Source organism: Condylura cristata, unplaced genomic scaffold (genome assembly GCF_000260355.1).
Source record: "Condylura cristata isolate star-nosed mole 26May11 unplaced genomic scaffold, ConCri1.0 scaffold00009, whole genome shotgun sequence".
NCBI classification, from domain to species: Eukaryota; Metazoa; Chordata; class Mammalia; order Eulipotyphla; family Talpidae; genus Condylura; species Condylura cristata.
The window spans coordinates 21,020,833-21,040,536 of record NW_004567110.1 but is presented as its reverse complement, the minus strand read 5'-3'; the positions used below and the strand labels follow the sequence as shown (position 1 = coordinate 21,040,536).

The following is a 19,704-nucleotide window of genomic DNA, read 5'->3' as shown; positions in this document are numbered from 1 at the left end:
TTCATTTAATGTATATTTTTCTACCACCAAGTTAAATATCCTTTGAATTAGGAATCAAAACATTTTCCAGCTTACGTTGCAGTTATTTGTAATAAATTAACTTCTTTAGCACCTGAGATAATTTTATGACTGACTAAAAAGTGAAATCCAAATGATTCTCCTCATATATACTATGTATGAGGCAAAAGTAAGTGAATCCCTTAATTGTTAAACAAACATTTTAGAACAAAGTCACTAAATTTTCAGCATTACTGAATGTATTGTTCTTTAATCAAATATTATCTTTACTATCTTCTCACACCTTTTGTCCTGTAAATGTTTTAGTACCTAACTCGAGCCACCAAAATGTTGTTGTAACTTAATATAAAGACACTATTTTTGTTACTCTGTCTACAGAAAGCATGTGGTGGACTTTGAGGAGAAAAGAAAGCCATGTAAGACTTAGAACTTAAAAAAGTCAATAGAGAAAGACTCGGCTATATTAAATTGTTTAGTTACAGTGTAGAAGTAACAGTAGTTAACAGTAGAAAAAAACTGAAATACAGTTGTATTCTCATCCAGAGTTGTAATGTAAAGGTTTTATACTGTGGGTATTTGCATTGTCTAAAAGTGACAGTGGCCCTAGTTGTAGTGTTTTTCATTGTTTAGCCTTTTGCTTTGACTAAACAGATGGAGAGAATGCAAATTTAATTATTCATAATACTCTACAGTTCCTTTACTGTTTAGTAAGCCTCAAATGTAGTCTTGACGACATAGTCCTGCTGTCCTGTGCCTTTGCACCTGTGTTCTCTTATGCATTGTCCTCCATACAGCTTTCTATTTTGCTGTCATAATATCTACTTGTCCTTTATTTCAGAGAGGTATCACATTAGGGACCTTCTTGCTTTCTTCTACCTTTCTACTATGCCACAGTCTCTGTGAGGGTCTCCTTGTGACTCCACAACCAAGATAACTCTATTACTGTCTTTTTATTTGCTGTCATCTCTCATGAAAATGACTCTTGTAAGGAATTAGCTATTCCTTTTCTCTTATTCGGTACACTACCTGGCAATCAATAGGTATTCAGTACATTTTTGATGACTGTGTAAATGGCATCAGTTTTTATATTTATCATTTCAAAATTTGAAAAAGCCAATTTTCAATGTTTTGTCTATTATAAAAATTTCTTTCAGGGCCTGCTTTATTCTCTTCAAAATCTTATAGGTAGATTTTTCTCTTATAACTTACAAAAAAGTTATCAGAAGCCATATTTGTATAATCACATTCAAGTGACCATTGTGAGATTCCCCCCACCCCAATTTCTGCTATCCCTCTTATCTCTTCAGATACAGATCTTATGAATGAGACAGAGTAAAGGACTTTAGGCTGAATAAAGATTAGGATTCCCTGCTGGCTTGTAATTATCAGAATCTAGATGGTTATTTATTTGAATGAAATGATGCATGCATTGTGTTCATCAAAAGTAAAGCATATGTGATTGTTAGAGGAATGTTTGAATTCCCCAGTGGGATGTCATGGGGTATGTTTATAAATTCCCACTAAGCAGTAGTTCTACAATGGAATTTCACTGGCATTGAGATAATAATTTGCACAGTCAAATTACCTTCTTTACAACAACCCAGGGAATCATGAGGGCCTAATCCTTTATTAATGTCAACCCATAGGCTGCAAGAAAGCGTAAGATTGCCATTCGAAAAGCCCAGGGGAAAAATGTGGAGGCCATTCGGGAACTGAATGAGTATCTGGAACAGTGAGTGTCTTACAAGAGGATTGTGTTTTGTTATTCTGATAAATCTTTTTTAATTAAAATGGAATTTGCATTTGATTTTCCATTATACCTCCATGCTGTTCGTTTACAGAATATCTACACACTTACTGTTTTCCCCTTTCCTCTCACCAGATTTGTTGGAGACCAAGAAGCCTGGCATGAACTTGCAGAGCTTTATATCAATGAACATGAGTGAGTTGTTAAAAATATATCAAATTTTGTTAGCAGTATGATATTTATTGCTATATAAATTCAGAAGACAAAATAGTTTCTGAAGATTGGTGAGAGGTGAAAATCATGTATAAGTTTGAATGAAAAAAATGAAGGAAAATAGCTATTCACCAATATGTTGCTTATAATATGAATTGCTTTAACTTGTATTTTGTTTAAATTTTCTTTGTGAAATGAGTTTTCAAATACAGGTATAATTCCAAAAATTCTTTGGAATTAGCATTTGCTTTAACTAGGGTTATTTTAGTGAATCAAAATAGTGAATTTTTAGAATGTAAATTATTCTTATATACAAAGAGTATTATACTCCCTGCTGTTTAAAAATTCTGTCAATTGTATGCATTTATTAGACTTAATACTAAGAGAATCAACTCTACCAAAATAGAAGCATTCTGTTGCCTGGGTAAAAAACCGAGAATAATCAAGAATGTTGAATGCTGTAGGAACTTGCTTATTGGATATTTAATGTTTTTGTTAGCTTTTTTATTGCTGCAGTGACAGGAGGAAATCCCAGTTGTGAGAGGATTAGCCCAGTCTTAGAGCAAGTTTTCTAATATCACAGCATTAATGCTAACTTCCATCCAGAGACAGCATTTTTTTTTCTTTTTTTCCTCAGTTCTTCTGAGTCTGAAGTATAACACATTGTCTCTTTCCCTTTTATAAGAGAATAGAATTAGATTCTCAAGCACATATTCTTACTGTGCATGAAGAGCTAACCTGATTTCTCATGCTACAGATAGCTGACACAAGAAATAGAATGTAGATACTTGCTTCTTAACTTTGCCCAAGGCTAGCTATATATATATATGTATATGTATACATATATATATTTATGATTTTTGAGAAAAATATATTGGTACCTACTTTTTAGTAGACACTCCTACTTGCTTATCTTAATGCTGTGTAATAACCAGAGTGAGTTATTCTCAATCCATTTAAATCTCTGAGAACTGTTATTCATAGCATTAGTATGACTTTTTGATGTAATTCTGGTAAAAGAAACACATTTAGAAGAGAACTGTCCTTTTGACAAAGTAGATGTTTAAACACCATTTTCTTCCCTTTCTCAAATAGAACAATAAGTACTAAATAGGTGGTGATAATACTTTTGTTCTAGACATTTATTAAATCATTTGGTCATTCATTTGTTTAGTTAACTTCTATATCTAGCATCTGTTGAAAACCAAAAACAGGTTTTAGATATCAAAATGAACAGTACTAAATAGCTGAATGACCTTATATGACAATCTATATATAAAATGTCTTTCAGAAGTCTGAAATTATTGTGATTTGGAGGTAATCTGCACAGTGATTTTTGCTCCTCAGGCTCTGGATTTGATTACTATATCCCATTTGTTATCATTGACACCTTCACCACTACCATCACCACCACAGCTTTCCAGTGTGGGGTGTAGTTCACATGTGCAGTATGCATAATGGTTAAGAGCACAGGCTTTTTGGAGTATCATTGCTTAGGTTTCTGTTTATATCTCTGTACCTTAATGTTCTCAACTATAGAATGGTGATAACTTCCTATGTTTTGGTAGGATTGAAAAGAGTGATACACCTAGGAAAGAGCATGGTACATATAATAAGCATGTAGAAAAAGGTTGCTATTATTAGTACACACACAAAACTGCAACACTTAAAAGTAAGTATATCACACATTAGTATAAACATAGATGCCTTTATATTTTGTGATACATGCCACGAATAACTGTAGGTAGCCTTTTTCTATTAGTACTGTCATTAACTCTCACAAGGAGTAAATCTGACAATACCTATGTTCTTTGAGATTTCCTGTAGTGAGGATATTTTCATGACTTAAAACATAAAACACTTGGGGCCCTCCCTGGTGGCGGAGCAGGTTAAAGCACAGCACTAAGAAGCTAAAGTCACTTAAGCATGAGTTTGATCCCCAGCCCCGGAAGTGACCCACATAGTGTGGCAGATCTCTCCTGACCTGCCCGCTGCTCCCCTCAGCAGTGTACTTCATCAGTCAGCCTGTTTTTGTTCCCCACTCTGTCTCTGGTGAAACTGCTCCCTGGCCCTCCACCTCTGGCCTGTACCTCAGCTCTGTATGCATAAATAAATAAAATAAAATCTTAAAAAAAAATAAAACACTTGAAGACAAATTGTAATCACATGGTTCAAAACATTTTTTTATAGAACCTTGTACAGCAGTTCTTTCCTTAAGTTTTCAGTAAGGTTTTATTTCTCTACCATATAATTGATGAATATAGTACATATTAAAATTGCTACCTCTATCTAGTTTCATTTGTTAAAAAATTTATTACTTCATTTTAGTATTGCATTGGGTAGTAAATGAATTAATGACTTTTGTAGTAGAGTATGTTGGCAAGTATACATCTGCAAAAGATTTGTAGTGAGTAGAGAATATTTAATAAAAATTTATATCTCTTTAGCTGATTGAGTATTTTATCAAGTGATCAGTGGACTTGCAGAAGTTACTTCATATAATGTTCCCAGGTATTGAAGCTCATGTTGTTAATAATATGTGAGTGTCATATTAGTGCGGTCACTAGTGCAGTCACAATTTTTACACAAATGTAGTTAACTGTCATTCATAAGCTGTGAGTCTCTTTTTATTCAGCTCATTAGAAAATTGAATGTTATTGATTTTTATGAAATCAAGATAATAGTTTATTAATAAGATAATTGAAATTATTTGAGGGATAAAGTATCTAGCATCAGTAAAAATATTTTCAAATTGTTTAAAGGCATAACTGGATAAAATTTGATTTCGAAATTAATTTCTGTCCTCGATATTTTTCAGCTATGCTAAAGCAGCCTTTTGTTTAGAGGAGCTTATGATGACTAATCCACACAACCACTTATACTGTCAGCAATATGCTGAAGTAAGTGTTATTAAAAACAATTCTGTGTGCTTTTATTTTTGTTGGTGTTGGGCATTATTTGAAATAAGACTTTTTTTTAATTTTAGGCATATATATGTATTTAAAACATCTGATGAAAGTTGAGTTGTGGGAGTAAAAGTTATGAATTTTTAATATTTTAATGAAAATGGTAACTTCACAATTGAAAACAGTTATTAAAAGTGAAAATATTTTTATATTTTGTTTTATAGTATTCTTTTTACTAATTATGAATTAATTACAGCAAAGTTGTTATCTTTTATTGACTTCTGAGACATGTACAATGTTTATGACATTTAAACCCAGGTTCTGGGAAATTCATGGTAAGGTCAATATTTTAAGAAGTAGTAAGTGTTTTTATCATTAGCTTATATTAAAATATTACAATAGAATGCTGTAAGTTTAGAAGGACTTCATTATTAACGAATGTCAGTGCTTTAGAAAGGAACAGTTCAGTATACAAGTCAATTTTTAATGTTAGCAACAAAAAAATGAGTTGTTGTAAAGTATTTCCAGGACAATTGAAATAGAAATTGCAGTAGGTTTTTATGTTGGCAGCATTTTTATTTTAAAAACTACTTAGTGGCCTTAATGTTTGTTTATAGAATAGAACAGTATTGGGGAGGAGGTTATGTTTTAAAATTTAGTTTAGCTTAACAAATTTAAGATGAATCCTTTTAATATCTTACCGTTGTTTACAGAATGAAGTCTGGATTTATAATGCTGTAACAGAAAATGTAATGTGAAGCATTTGCAAGTCAGTTAAAGTAGAAATTTTACTGACTTTTTTATTTTATCAGTATTTTTATTTAAAAAATTATTCAATGGTCTAATGTTCATAGAGTAAAACAGTTTTGGGGAGGAGGCTATGTTTTAAAATTTAGTTTAGCTTAACAGCTTTAAGATGAATTCTTTTAACATCTTGCACTTGTTTACAGAATATCTATTTCAATTACTAATGCATATGGTATGAAACATGCTAAGTTTCAAAGTAGTAAAATAAACAGGTTTCAGCACTCTGCAATTTTTAACAGGTTAAATATACCCAAGGTGGACTTGAAAACCTCGAACTTTCAAGAAAGTATTTTGCACAGGCATTGAAATTGAACAACAGAAATATGAGAGCTTTGTTTGGGCTTTACATGGTGAGTTGAGGTGCATGCTTAATGTTATTTTATGAAGTCTGTCATTTAAAATCCATTAACCATTCTCTGCTATCACTTTCCTCATATATTTTGTATTTCATGGATAGGCGTATATTTTCTCCCTCTGGTTGAATATGAGTAATAGATTATAAGGCAATAGATTATAAGTTTTATCTTTCAATGCTAGCTCTGTGATATTTATTGTAAAATTTATTTTATTATGTCATTTTGATCTATCTTTAAAATTAAATAGTAGCATATAAATCATATTACTTGTTTCTTAATTATTTTGATTTTCTTAAGTTTATGTCTAACATGTATTTCTTACCTTAAATGATAAGGTATAATGTATAAGCTATTTTTAAACTATGCTAATAAAAGACATTACATATAAAATGTCTAGTATATCAAAGTAAGACTTTTTTTATTGGATAGGAAAACAGTTTGGAAATTGTGGAAACATAATTAGATAGTTCTTTTCTTTATGTATGCCAAATGATGAACTCAGGAAAAGTCAAACAAGTTCTTTATAATTTTAATTTGTCCTAGTCTATCTGGACTTTGGGTGAATGTCAGCCATACAGAAAAAGCATAAATGAGATCATTTTCAAGAAAAGAAGGACAAAATATAATTAGAAAGCTGTACAAAATATTTCAAGAATGTTTTCCCGGTATTCTACCAGTGCCAAATGTAGACCTTTGATATACAATATCATAGCAGTTTCTCTTTACAAATAGAATAAAAGCTAACTTAAAAATTACCTAACAACAAATTAATAGTGGTTTACACATAACACTTAATGTGCCAGATTTAGCTTGAGCTTTGAGCTCTGTTTTTAGATCATTAAATTCTCATCTATAATATGGAAAATGTACCTTTTTACTATAGTTTTATAGTAAGTGAAACTAAGGATATTTAATTCATTTGACCAAGGATGGACACAGCTACTAGCTGATTGCAGCACAGCCAGTTACTCCTGGATCATTCTGTTAACGATTACATTTTCTGAAATTCGTATCAAAAAGGTGGCAGATTTTAAAGACAAAGATGTACAAATCAATTTGGGGATGTAAATTTCTTATTGAGAAAGGAGGAAACACCAATGTTGTTCCATTGCAACTCTGACCTTTACATGTATTTGCTTATCTTGGTTAGAAAAGAGGGAATTTTGCTTTTGATGTTTTTTTGTTTGCTTTTTAGGCAGCAAGTCATATTGCTTCTAATCCAAAAGCAAGTGCAAAAATGAAAAAGGACAACATAAAATATGCTAGTTGGGCAGCTAGTCAAATAAGCAGAGCTTATCAGGTTAGTATTAATAATTTTATGTTATCGTATGGGTCAGTTGATACTGTCTTTAGTTATTTTGTTTCTAAACTACAAAGCTAGATGTATCTCATTGAACTTCTTTATCCCTTTTATATGTTTTGTGCATAAAACACTTATTGAATGTGTTTTAATGGTGTAACAGCTTTTACTTGTTTTAGGATCACACTTCCCCCCACCAAAAGGAGCCTGTAACTATTACAACCCCATAATTAGCTTCACCATCTGGAAATCTCAGTAGTTCTATATTTGCCAGGAATAGTTATTTTGAAATTCCAGGAAGATAAGCAAATTGTATGATGCATTTGAAAGGAGAGTGGATATTTGAGTGTATTCTTAGTCATAGGTATCTTAAGTAATAAAAAAGATGGACGAGAAAATGTTGTAAGCAAACTAACCAGACTTAGAACAATGTTTGTGTTTTCTGTTAACACATCAGACCATCTGAAACTTCTTCACTCATGTATTTGTTAGTTTCTTGAAGCTCATCTCTAGGAGATTCTACTGGAAGAGCTCCTGGAAAAACATCCCTTCTTATATCTTCATCTTTATAAATTATTTATAATCTTTATATTTGAAGGATAATTTGGCTTTTTATGTGGTAGTTGGCTACATTTACATATGTATTTTAAACAGTGTTTTTTTGGGAGGAAATATTGCTGTTGCAATGTCTTGATGCCATCCTGATTTTTCTTTCAGTAATAAATGACATAGACATTTTGTCTGGTTGCCCAAAGGAATCATTTATCTTTAATAAATTAGTGTTTTACTGTGATACATTTTTGTTTTTTATTCTTGGCTCAGTTTTCCAAAATACACAAAAGACTTTCAATATGTGAGTTAAGTCCTCTTTTAAGAAAAGTTGCTTTTAGAATTACAGTCTTAAATGTGTTTTTTTTTTTCTGTTTGAAAAATGAGTAAGTTTTCACTTTGAGGATTGCAGTTCTAAGTTAATTGGATCTCTTTTCCCACCTTCTATATCATTCCTTTTTCTTCCAAACTCTTTTTTGTCATTTTCTTTGTTTTTTTCCATAATGATGTTTTGTAAAGTTACTTTGTCAGTTCTAAGAAGTAGAACATGTTTAAATGAGATTGTTTTCCTAGGCTACTAAGAGGCCTCTTTTATAGAATAGGGGGAGTTGGAGATTAGAAGAGTTACTTTCTCAGTTTACTCTTTTTTTCTTCTGTTAGCGAACTCTGTGACCTCTGTGTATTTAGTGTTTCTCACTACTAGATGCTCCCATTTCTCTGTCCTACTAATAGGGCGCTATAGATCTTACATTTTAGGTATAGTTCTCAGCTTTAGATGTAGCAGGTTTTTTCTTCTTTTCCTCTTTCCCATACCCCATTCTCTTCTTAAGGGATTTACTGCTTTAGATCATCACTACCTTACTCACCCCTACAATTCTCCCTTAATCTGAGCCATCTCTCCTGACCTCCAGTGTTTCTGCCCTGTCCAATTTAATTTAGTTTCCAGAGCTACTTTTCCTTCAAAGTGTCAGGTTTTTTCTTTCAGGAAGCAGACTTATTTTATAACATCACTGTCCTTTGGAAATACCTCTGAGGGTATCACTGTGCTCTTCAGTCTTTTGAGTTTTGTACCATAAACTTCAGAGTTCCCAAAGATGTTTTTTGCACATCTTTACTGAGCATGTGATTTTTCCCTTTTTTTGATTTGATAGGAATTAATAAGTTATGGAATTTTTGTCAGTTTCTGTCATCTTGGATACCACACTAGAAAAATAATACATCTTTCAATTGCTTAGGTCACATTTGTGCATAGTAACTTCCACTACTTCTCAGCTGAGAATCACTTGTAACAAAATTTATTTTTGCTTCTGGACACTTGTATCAAGTTTTAAATAAAATTTCTTGGTGCATGTGATGTTTTTGTATTCAGTACTTTTTCTGTTGAGGATCTAGATTCTTTATGAATCAGTCTCTGTAAATATTTGTGTCCATTACCTTTACTAATTTAGTGGTTTACTAACTTAGTGATTTATTTGCTTGTGATTCTATAGGTAGGCCATTAGACTTGGGCTAAGTTGAGTAATTCTGCTAAATCTCAACTGGTCTCATTTATATTTCTGACATCATAGTGTTTGATCAACACTTTAATTTTTGATGATTGACTATATCAGCTGAGGGTACTAGGCTTGTTTCTCTCATTTGACAGGCTAACTAGTACTTATTCATGTAGTTGTCTCAAGAGTATCAAGAGCAGCAAATAAACTCCAATAGACAAGTCTAGTTGTGTCACCTGTTAATACTTGAGCAAAGCAAGTCACATGGTAAACACAGATTCAGGGGTTGCAGTACTTTACGTTTCTGTTGGGAGAAGTATGTGGTAATTTGGGAGTTTATTATACTGTTGTGTAACTCCTTACCTCATATACTTCTCTTTTGTGTATTTTGCCTTTACCTATTTGATTATTGATACATAATTTGCATACAAAAATGTGTACACATTTAAGTGTACTTTTTGAGTTTTGACAAATGTTTACTTTCTCACTACTATCTTATTCAACATACACAGTTCTATTACCCAGAAAGTTCTTTCCTGCCACTTTGCCATCAAGCACACTCCACACTACAAATAAGTATTGATTTGGTTTTTATCTCTATATTAATTTTGCCTATAGTAGAACTTTGTATAAATGGGACCATATGTGCTCTTTTGTGCTGGCTTTTTTCCCTTAGTATCTTTTGAGACTTAACTGTCTACCATTTCATTTGATTCATTTATTTTGTCTACTGATACTATTTTCCACAAATTATATAAAAGCAAATTTTAGCCTAACTTATTCCATTTATCACAATTGATAAATCATTGACCTTTGAATTTTTTATTATTTGAGTACTCTTTTTACTGTGCTTTCTTAAGATCCTACTGGAAATTATGAAAGAAAAGTTTACTTAAGTAAAATTTTAATGATATGAAAAGAAAACTACAGAATTTTTTATTAATGTGGAAGGTATAACTCAGAGATTGACATTTTAGTAATTAGATAAATCTCTTGGATCTAATTGGGAACTTCATGGCTCATGTTTAGTCATATACACAAGTATAAAAAATATAATAAATATTTTTATTGAGATGTTTTTCTAGGTATTTATAAATTATAGAAAATGAGATTTTTTAAAAACAGCTTCTTTTTTCTGCTTACTAATGAAACAGAATATGGCTACTGCTTGCTCTTCAGTTAGGTAATTGGTTTAGCATGTTCAGTAGAGGCAGGCAATTTTGATTAATGCTTATGAAAAACTTTACTGTGAACCTACTCAAAATAATTTTCCAGATAAGTTCTTTTTTTGGTATACTCTTAAATTCATCTGCACTAGTAGTGATCCACATGTTATTTATGATTGCAGAGGTGATTCTGTTACTGTCCTTGTGGGAAATAGAAAATTAAATCATGATTTGAGGGAAAAACAGGGTTCCTGCTCAATCAGTTAAATTGCCATATAATCTGGAATAGACAAAATAATTGCTTGTCAGACAGAATTTGAAGTGATAGATACATATTTTCAACTTTCCCTTTATTTGTTCTGACATGAATTAGTTTGTTTGGTTTATTCTAAATTGCACTGGTTGTCAGTAGTGCTGACATACATTCTTAGGTGATATTTATTAAAATACGTTGTTAAAAATCACAATATATATTTACTATTATCTCTGTTATGTTGAACACATACTAAGGAAAGTGCTATAGTTTAAAATGCATATTATAAAGTCAGTGCTACAGAAATTTTTCCTTTTTTTTTTGATATTTAAAAATTAAAATAAGTGTTACTATGAGGTATCCTATTTTGTACTCCCCCAATCAAAGTTTTTTCTTAGAATTACCCCTTTAAGTATCTGATTAGGCACCTTCTGTTTACCCTGGAATAGGTAGTAATAAAAGAAAATGCGGTCTGTTCTTGTTCAGTCTGGTATATATAAAACTATCAACTAAATAATAGGCATAAGTAAGTACCCTTCATATCCTGTACTCAACAAAGAAAATTGTAAAAGGCAGTTTTAAATGTGGTTGTTACTACAGTGTTTGGTTATTATGACTTATATACTTGTTATTTTACTTCTTATGTTAGTAATGTCTTGTTAAAATCAAAGTGATTTAGATTTTTATTAGAAGTTTTTCTTTCTCTGGTATTTCTTTTAGAAATCTCCTTTATTTACTCTGTCAACTCAGTATTGAACCTAACAGTTTAGGAAGTAGAGGAATCATAATGTTAAATCTTACACCGAAGAGGTCAGAGGCAGGTTACCAATTTTTGAAGCCTGTTGCTTCTATGATGTTACCTGTGCTCAATCTCTTAATCTTTCTCAACAGGTCACCAGGAGTTTTCCAAATTAAGTTAATTACAAAAGAGAAAGAACACATCATAAATCAAGCACTAAGTATTTAAGATAGCATTGGTGTTTGAAGGAAAGATCAGTCACACGACAGTGTATTGACTACTTAGATGTTAACTTGAAAGTATTTTACGTAGCAAATGTTGATTACTACTTCATTTTGGGGGACGGGGAATGGTGATACAGATAAAATAAACCTTACACTACCTTCACAAGGAATACTTACCTAAATAAAAATGATAAATGGGAGGAATTGTAGAAATAAAACTGATAAATGGGAGGTAGAAAACTCATTTTGAAATCATGGGGTCCTGAACAGTGTTTCCCTTACTAGTAATACATACTATATTGTGTTTCATATGCTGTGAGTTTGTTTTTAATTATACAAAGGTAGTATTTAATGCATTATATTTTGTTATCATTGGTAAAGCCCCAGTAATAATTTGTTTTTGTGAAGTAAATTACTAAATTAGAAATGCATATTTTGAAATACATTCACCTCATTTTAATATGTAGCATACTTGTTGACAGCTCTTTACTGCAGAAACATTAATTAGCTAATAAATCTAAAAATTTTTCAAAATCATAACTAATTTTAGAGATAGCCTGCAAATATAAAACATTTACTAAAAAAAAGTACTTTATATTTTATCTTTATTTGAGATTTTCTAAAACTTTTAGATGCCAGATGAAATGGTTCCTATAAAAATACAAGATAAATTTTATATAGTTTCCCGGCATGAAGAGGGTGATTTTTAAATTAAGTATGTTTTTAGATGTTATTATCTTATTTTAAACTGTTTATATTGTGAAATCTTTGTACTTGTCAACTGAAGATGAAACCTTACTGAAAATGTTATTGAAACTGAAATTTTGTTATGGAAAAAAAGAACACATTTGATTTTATGCAAGTGATATAATATGTACCACTATATAAGTTTCATTAGCAATGTGGAGTTGAAAATTGTGATTTTTTGAACCTGCCATTGAAATTGAGCCTAACTGGATTTTTTAAAAATTAGTTTGCAGGTCGAAGTCAGAAGGAATCTAAATACTCTCTTAAGGCAGTTGAAGACATGTTGGAAACACTGCAGATCACCCAGTCTTAAGGTTTCATAAATTCTTTCACATACATTTCTGAGCTGTGAACTGAACTTATTGGCCTTTGACCTATTTACTAAATGTCCGGCTATTTATATACTAATTTTCTGTTAAGAAGGCAGTTGTAATAAATGTTTATATAAACCTAAAATGCTTTTACTGATAAACAGAAAAGTGGGGAAAATCTGTGGAAGAAAGGTTAAGAAGCCTTTACTGTTTGTATGTAATTCTCTTCATATCACACATATATAACTGCTTTTAAACCACAATCTGATGTGGAATTAACCTTGTTAAATAAACCATGATGATTTATTGAACTTGCATATTAAGTTATATTCTTTGTTATACTAAATGATGAGTGTATTACTTTAGAATGAAATTGAATTCTTTTTTATTTGTGATAGGAAAATACATAGCATACATAAATAATAGAAGCAAAATGCTGGCAAGTTATATTGACTGTTGAGAGTGTCAGGTTGGTTTATGCTCTACATTCTGGTGGGCTATCTTTTTATATGCAACTATGTTATTCTGATAAGTCTTGCTTAAATTTTGTCATTCTATTGGTCCATAATTTTTTTTCTTGCCATAGGACATAACCGAGATTTTTCCTTGTAAACTGCTTTAAGGTTTGGGTATAGGATAGCAAATTTAGCCTCTATAAACTTTTATTTATTGAATCTTTAATTGTAAATTATATAGAATATTTGGAGATCATAGAATAAGGATTGAAGTGGTTTCAGTGACTGAATTATATTAGGGAAAAATAAAATTTAAACAAAATTTTTAACAAAATTCAACAACAAAATTTTTTTTTAAAGATTTATTTATTCATACAGAACTAGGGTACAGGCCAGAGATGCGGAGAGTGAGAGGATTCACCAAAGACAGAGTGGGGAGCAGAACAGGGAGATCAATGAAGTACACTGTTGAGGGGAGCAGCGGGCAGGTCAGGAGAGGTCTACCGCACCATGTGGATCTCCTCCAGGGTAGGCGGGGATCGGACTCATGCTGAATCAGCTTAAGGTTCTTAGTGCTGTGCTTTAACCCGCTGCGCCACCAGGGAGGGCCAGTAACAAAATTTTTTGACTCATATCTCCTTAATCCTTAAATTTCTTCTTCCTTTCTCTTTTTTTAATAGTAAATGACCTTGAATATACTACCTTGAATAGTATTTTGTGTTAATAAAATATGAAGAATTTTAGAGTTAAAACACTTTTTCAGACTTAAATTAGTCTTAAAAATAGAAACTTCAGGGAAGATATTTTTGTTAGTATTAAATTAATATACAATAGCTTGAATTTAATATATACAAATAACATTTCATACTCATATATGTACATACTCTATATACGCACAATGATATATGTATATATCTTTGTGTGTGTGTATGTTCTATAGAAACTCCTGCACACTTGTCATTACTAGAATGGGGCTAGTGGGGATCCTGGAGAAACAGACAAATCAGGCATTTTAGGAAGAGACTTAGCTTTTTAGCTTTTTAATCTTTGAATAATTCTGTTAATTATTCTCCATAATTAGTCTAATTCTTTCATATTTTAGTCTTTTTCATTTTGTTCTGCCATGAATAAGTTGATATGAGGTATCTGCCCATATGGCATATTTCTTAGTAACTGCATTTTCTACATAATCAGACATTTCAGATTTGTTTGCTCTCTCTCTCTCTCTCTCTCTCTCTCTATATATATATATATATACTTTTTTCCAATTTTAATATCTTCTTACCAAGAATTTTTTATTTAGGTATGTTGTTCATATATAGTAGTATATAAACACTAGTTGAAATATACTGACAATCCCATTGTACCAGATAGTTGCCACCCAGCTGCTCTTTCTTCCATTTCTTTCTTACCACAGTACAGATAGGAAAAGAGATCTCTGTTGCTCAAGAACATTAGGACCTTACACCAGTTCCAGCAGATGCATCTTTATCAATATAAAACAGATGTGGTGGTTCATTTCTTATGGTATGTGATATGCCAAGATACAACTTTTTGTGGTGAAGGAAATAGTCTTTGTGCTGGTCAGTATGGGAATTTATTTCTATTTGTATGTGGCTGTTGAATTCTTGAAGTATAGGCACTAAGTAGTATATTTAATTTTATTTAAACTTAAATAGTTTCATGTGACTCATGGCCACCATATTAATTAACACAAATACCCTAATTGTGGGTGTGTAATCTGGTTAGGACTCCTGAAATGAACAGAAGAATACCAGGAGGGGGCCTTCCTTTACAATTAAAAAGTTAAAGCTTTGTGAGGTAAGACTTTTTGCCTCTTCTCCTTTAGCCATGAATGCTAACAACATGCCCAGAAGTATAACAGCTGTCTTATAATTGTGAAATGGCAAATATGAAAATGAAAGCTACATTTCAAAGATGGCTTCATAGAAAGATTAGGGGAAACCTAGGTTCCAGATGACATTGATAAAAACATCTGAATCAACATGAGCAATTGCTACCTCTGCACTTACTATACGAAAAAAATAAATTCTTGATTGTTTAAGCCATAATTTGGATTTTCTGTTACTTAGCCGTATGTGTTTGTGAATAATATAGCCACGTTACACATATTTTTGAATGGGAAAAACCCTTATTTTCAACTTGCTAAGAATGCTGTTTCAGAATGTAGCCATTTAAAATAATTACAAGTGACAAAGAAATAATATAGGTTGCAGCTCAGCACCCAGTGTTTAAATCCAGCAGAAGTGAGAAAAAGGCAACTAAAACATCTTTAAGCATAAGGATAATATTAACCTGGAAGCAGAAGAGGATGTAGAATAGTTAGAAATGAAAGACCAGTGTTTACATGTGCCAAGAGCATATAATTTTTATTGGCAAATATTTAATATTTCAGAGCATCTTTTTCTGCTCCTGTCATAATCCATTTATTTTTAAAGTAACCTTGTTTTACTTCATTTCATAGAATTGCAAAATGTTGGGTGAATCTCTGATGTAGTCTGTTTTCTCCCTCTTGACAACTAACCTTTTGTGACAAGCTGAATAGTGTCTTCTGCATGTTCACATCTTAAAATCCTAACACTTAGTACTTCAGAATATGACTTTATTTGGAGATAGAATTTTTTCCCCCAAAATTATGTTTATTGAGGTAAAGTATCAATAGATGTATATCTTTATCTGTTCCTGGATTTATAGTTGAAACCTCTACAAAGGTGTTGCCACACCCTGCCCACCACCATTACCCCAGCAGTCCTCACCATGTTTCCTTGCACCCCTTCTCTTCTCTACTTCTACCTCACCACTCTCCCTTTCTGATTACCTCAATTTTGTAGGCAGATGTTAAGAGTTTATTAATGATTTGGTTTTGACTAACTTCTTGTTATTTCTGTATATTCCACATAGAAGTGAGACCATCTGTTTTTCCCCTGCTGGCTTATTTTCCTTAGAATTAGCCTCTTCAATTCCATCCATGTTGTTGCACATGGCAGGAGTTAAGCCTTTTTTTTTTAAGCTGAGAAGTATTCCATTGTATTAATATACCACATTTTCCCAATCCACTCCTCTGTCCTTAGAGATAGAAATTTTGAAGAATTAAGGTAAACTAGGTGTGAGTAGTAGCCCCTAGTCTTTTATGGTAAATATCTTTCTATGAAGAGATTAGCACACACACATGGAGGGAAGACCATGGAAAGAGAAGATGTCCACCTGCAAGCCAAGGAATGCTTTTCAGAAGAAATCAACTGAGCTGACATCTTGAACTTGGACTTCTCGCCTCCCAAACTGTGATGAAATAAATTTCTGTTGTTTAAGATACCCAGTCTTCTGTGTATTTCATTAAAACAACCCTATCTAACAAATGTAGCTCATTTAATATTTCTTAGAGAAAAAAGAAGTTAACATCAACTTTACCACTTTACCTTTTATAATAGTAGAAAATATCCTGCTCTTTCCTCAGCCATTTTCTATCATTGTCCCCCTCATTCTTTATTCTTTAGCTGTCGTTCAGTTCCATGAATTTGCCATACTCATTTCTACTGTCAAGCATCCTGCTGTCTCCCAAACTTCAAATCATTGCTTTTATTCACATTTACACTATTTCTTTCCTTCATTATCTCTTTTTTCATTCAATTATATTCTTCTATTGACTCTAAAATGTGCATAGCTCACTAACCCCTTTTAAACTATTTCTAAAACCTTTACTATTCTCCCCATTTCTTTCTTGCCCTACCTAGTAGCCAAAATTCTTTGTCTGTTTTCCCTCCCTCAGTCTTCAAATTGCTCCAGTATGGCATCTTCCCCTCTCACTTTTCCTTTGAAATAGTATAGTTCCATGTCACTAATCGCATGGACACTTTGCATATCACCATGTTGTTCTATACTCTTACCAGACACTTCAAATCTGTATTTTCTTCATTTGATTTCTATCACCACCCCATCTGTTACCATAACAGTAACAGTAGTCGGATTTCTGCCCCTTGCTTCCCCCGTCCCAGTTTATTCTCCACTTATCCTTCCCTAGAAGGTGACTACACATCACTGTTAGTGACAGTTTACTCATCTCATTAAAACTCGTCAGTAGTTTACCATTTACTGCTGTAGACCTCTTGTAATTACATTATCAGAATCAGGAAGAAAGGACTCAAATTTTCTTGTCACTTATCCCTCCTTTTCCCTTCTATTTCTGAATTTAGCTACATGTAAATTCCATGCAATTGTTTTGCCTCCAATAATTTGGTAATTGTTCTACCTTGCAGAAACTTTTAAAGCTCATATTCCTGAGTTCAATCCCTCTTTTTCCAGCTTGCATATGTTTAGTAACATTTTACTTTAACTTAGTTTTAAAAATGACAAACATTTGCAAAAACAATAGAGTCCTTATGTTCCAACTTCACCCTACAGTGTACAATGTACTTCCCTACAGTACATTGCCAAACCATGAAATTGACATTGGGACAATATTATCAAGAACTTTCTGGGATTTTAAAACTCTTTCTGTTTGTGTCATGTTACATAGCTGGATGTTCCCATCACCACAATCAGAATAAAGAACTTTATATCACAAAGAAACTTTCACTACCCCCCTCATTGTTCCACTCATGCTATGTAGTATTCTTTGAGATTCACTTCTGTCATTCAACATAATGGTCTTTGGGTACAACAATATTTGCACTTAGCAATTGCTTTTCCTTTATATTGCTAAGTCGTATTTCTTTGTAGGGCATACCACAGTCTATAATCCATTCACCATGAAAAAATATTTGGGTTGTTTCTATAACCCAATAAAAAATACTGGGTTTATTCTAGATGCACAAGACAGATTCAACATCTAAAAAAGCAGTCAATATAATTCATCATATTAAGAAAGAAGAAAAATTGCATGATTCTATCACTGGTTTTCTCAGCAAACATTGAGGCCTGCAAACTTAAATTTATTATTAAACTATGAAAGTGAGGACTCAAGCCCAGCGACAGCCTCCATATAGCTCTCTGGGAAATCTATTTGAATTCTCAGCTGCTCTGTGAGACTCTACACAGTTGGCATACTTACAAGGAGTTTACTTGAAACATCTCAGTGATTTCTACAGAAACAAATTCTGGATAGAAATCCAGTTAATGTATCCATCTGATGTTTTCTATGCATTGAGACAAAGAGGTGGTTAAAATTAGCCTATCTTTTCAGGGCCTTTTGTTAGCTGGAAATTAGCTAATCTTGCAAATCTTGGCATTCTTTGATTTGTCTGGAGGCAGCAGTTTCTAAACCACGGCTTTTTCACAAAGACAGCATTTTTCCTGGGTGCAGCCTGTTCATGGGACTGGACCAGCTATATCCTGATTCTTGGCTTGTGCCCCTTAGTTGGAAGCAGAAAGAGAGGTACCCAGTTAATAGTTAGCTTTGGGTGCAGCCTGTTCATGGGACTGGACCAGCTATATCCTGATTCTTGGCTTGTGCCCCTTAGTTGGAAGCAGAAAGAGAGGTACCCAGTTAATAGTTAGCTTTGGATAGCAGTAAAAAAAATTTGAAAAAATCCAACATCGTCTTAAAATTTTTAAAAACCTAGCTCAGCAATAGAAAAAAACTTACTCAATTTTAAGAAAGTTTTGAAAAAGTAAAAATTTCAAACTGGCAATATAGTTGAGAAAAGACTGAATACGTTCCTCCCAAGATTATGAGTGCTGCTTCTATTTGATATAGTATTTGATGTTTTAGTTAGTGCAGTAAAGTAAAAGTAAATAAATAAAAGACAGGAATAAGGAAGTAAAATAGTCTTTTATTTTTATGTAACTTGATGTTCTACCCAGAAAATCTCCAGGAACATTCTGGAAGTAGTAAGATTACCAATATTACAGAACACAAGTAAACAAAAAAGTATTTCTGGATGTCAGCGATTAACATATTCAACATTGCCAAAGAATAGGTGTAAATTTAAAAACAGGTACAGGATATGTTTGCTGAAAATTGCAAATGCTAGTGAAAGAGCAATGAAAATCTAAATAAATGGAGATAAATGACACACTCATGTATTGGTAGACAGCATAGTAAAGATGTCAAATATCTCCAAAATAATTTTTAGGTTCAATACAATTTCTATCAAAATTCTAAGATGGTTCTTCACTTCTAAAATTTAAATGAAAAGGCAAATTGGAATAGTCTAAATCAATTGCAAAATGAAAACTAAGTTGGATAATCAGACAGGGCAATTAAGATTCATGGGCTACATAATCAGGACAGTATGACATTGCTATAGATTCTGTGATTTTTCAGAGTGATAGCTACTGAGAAGTGGAATAAATAGAAAATTTTGAACAGAATAGAACTACATGAATATGGAATACTAATTTTGAGAATGATGCATGAGAACTGCAATAGAGAAATTGTACTAGAACAATTGAATATTCAAC

General features: G+C 32.2%; 1 protein-coding gene across 1 annotated transcript in view; it reads left to right on the top strand.

Moving 5' to 3' along the window:
• The window catches only part of EMC2 (ER membrane protein complex subunit 2), a 34,076-nt gene extending 20,930 nt beyond the window's left edge, over window positions 1-13,146 (top strand). Inside the window, exons 6-11 of the mRNA XM_004679651.2 lie at window positions 1,665-1,750; window positions 1,901-1,960; window positions 4,797-4,878; window positions 5,931-6,041; window positions 7,243-7,347; window positions 12,745-13,146. Of these exons, the coding sequence (XP_004679708.1) occupies window positions 1,665-1,750; window positions 1,901-1,960; window positions 4,797-4,878; window positions 5,931-6,041; window positions 7,243-7,347; window positions 12,745-12,831 (531 nt within the window). The 3' untranslated portion in view covers window positions 12,832-13,146. The remainder of the gene's footprint in view (window positions 1-1,664; window positions 1,751-1,900; window positions 1,961-4,796; window positions 4,879-5,930; window positions 6,042-7,242; window positions 7,348-12,744) is intronic.
• The last annotated feature ends 6,558 nt before the right edge of the window (window positions 13,147-19,704 follow it).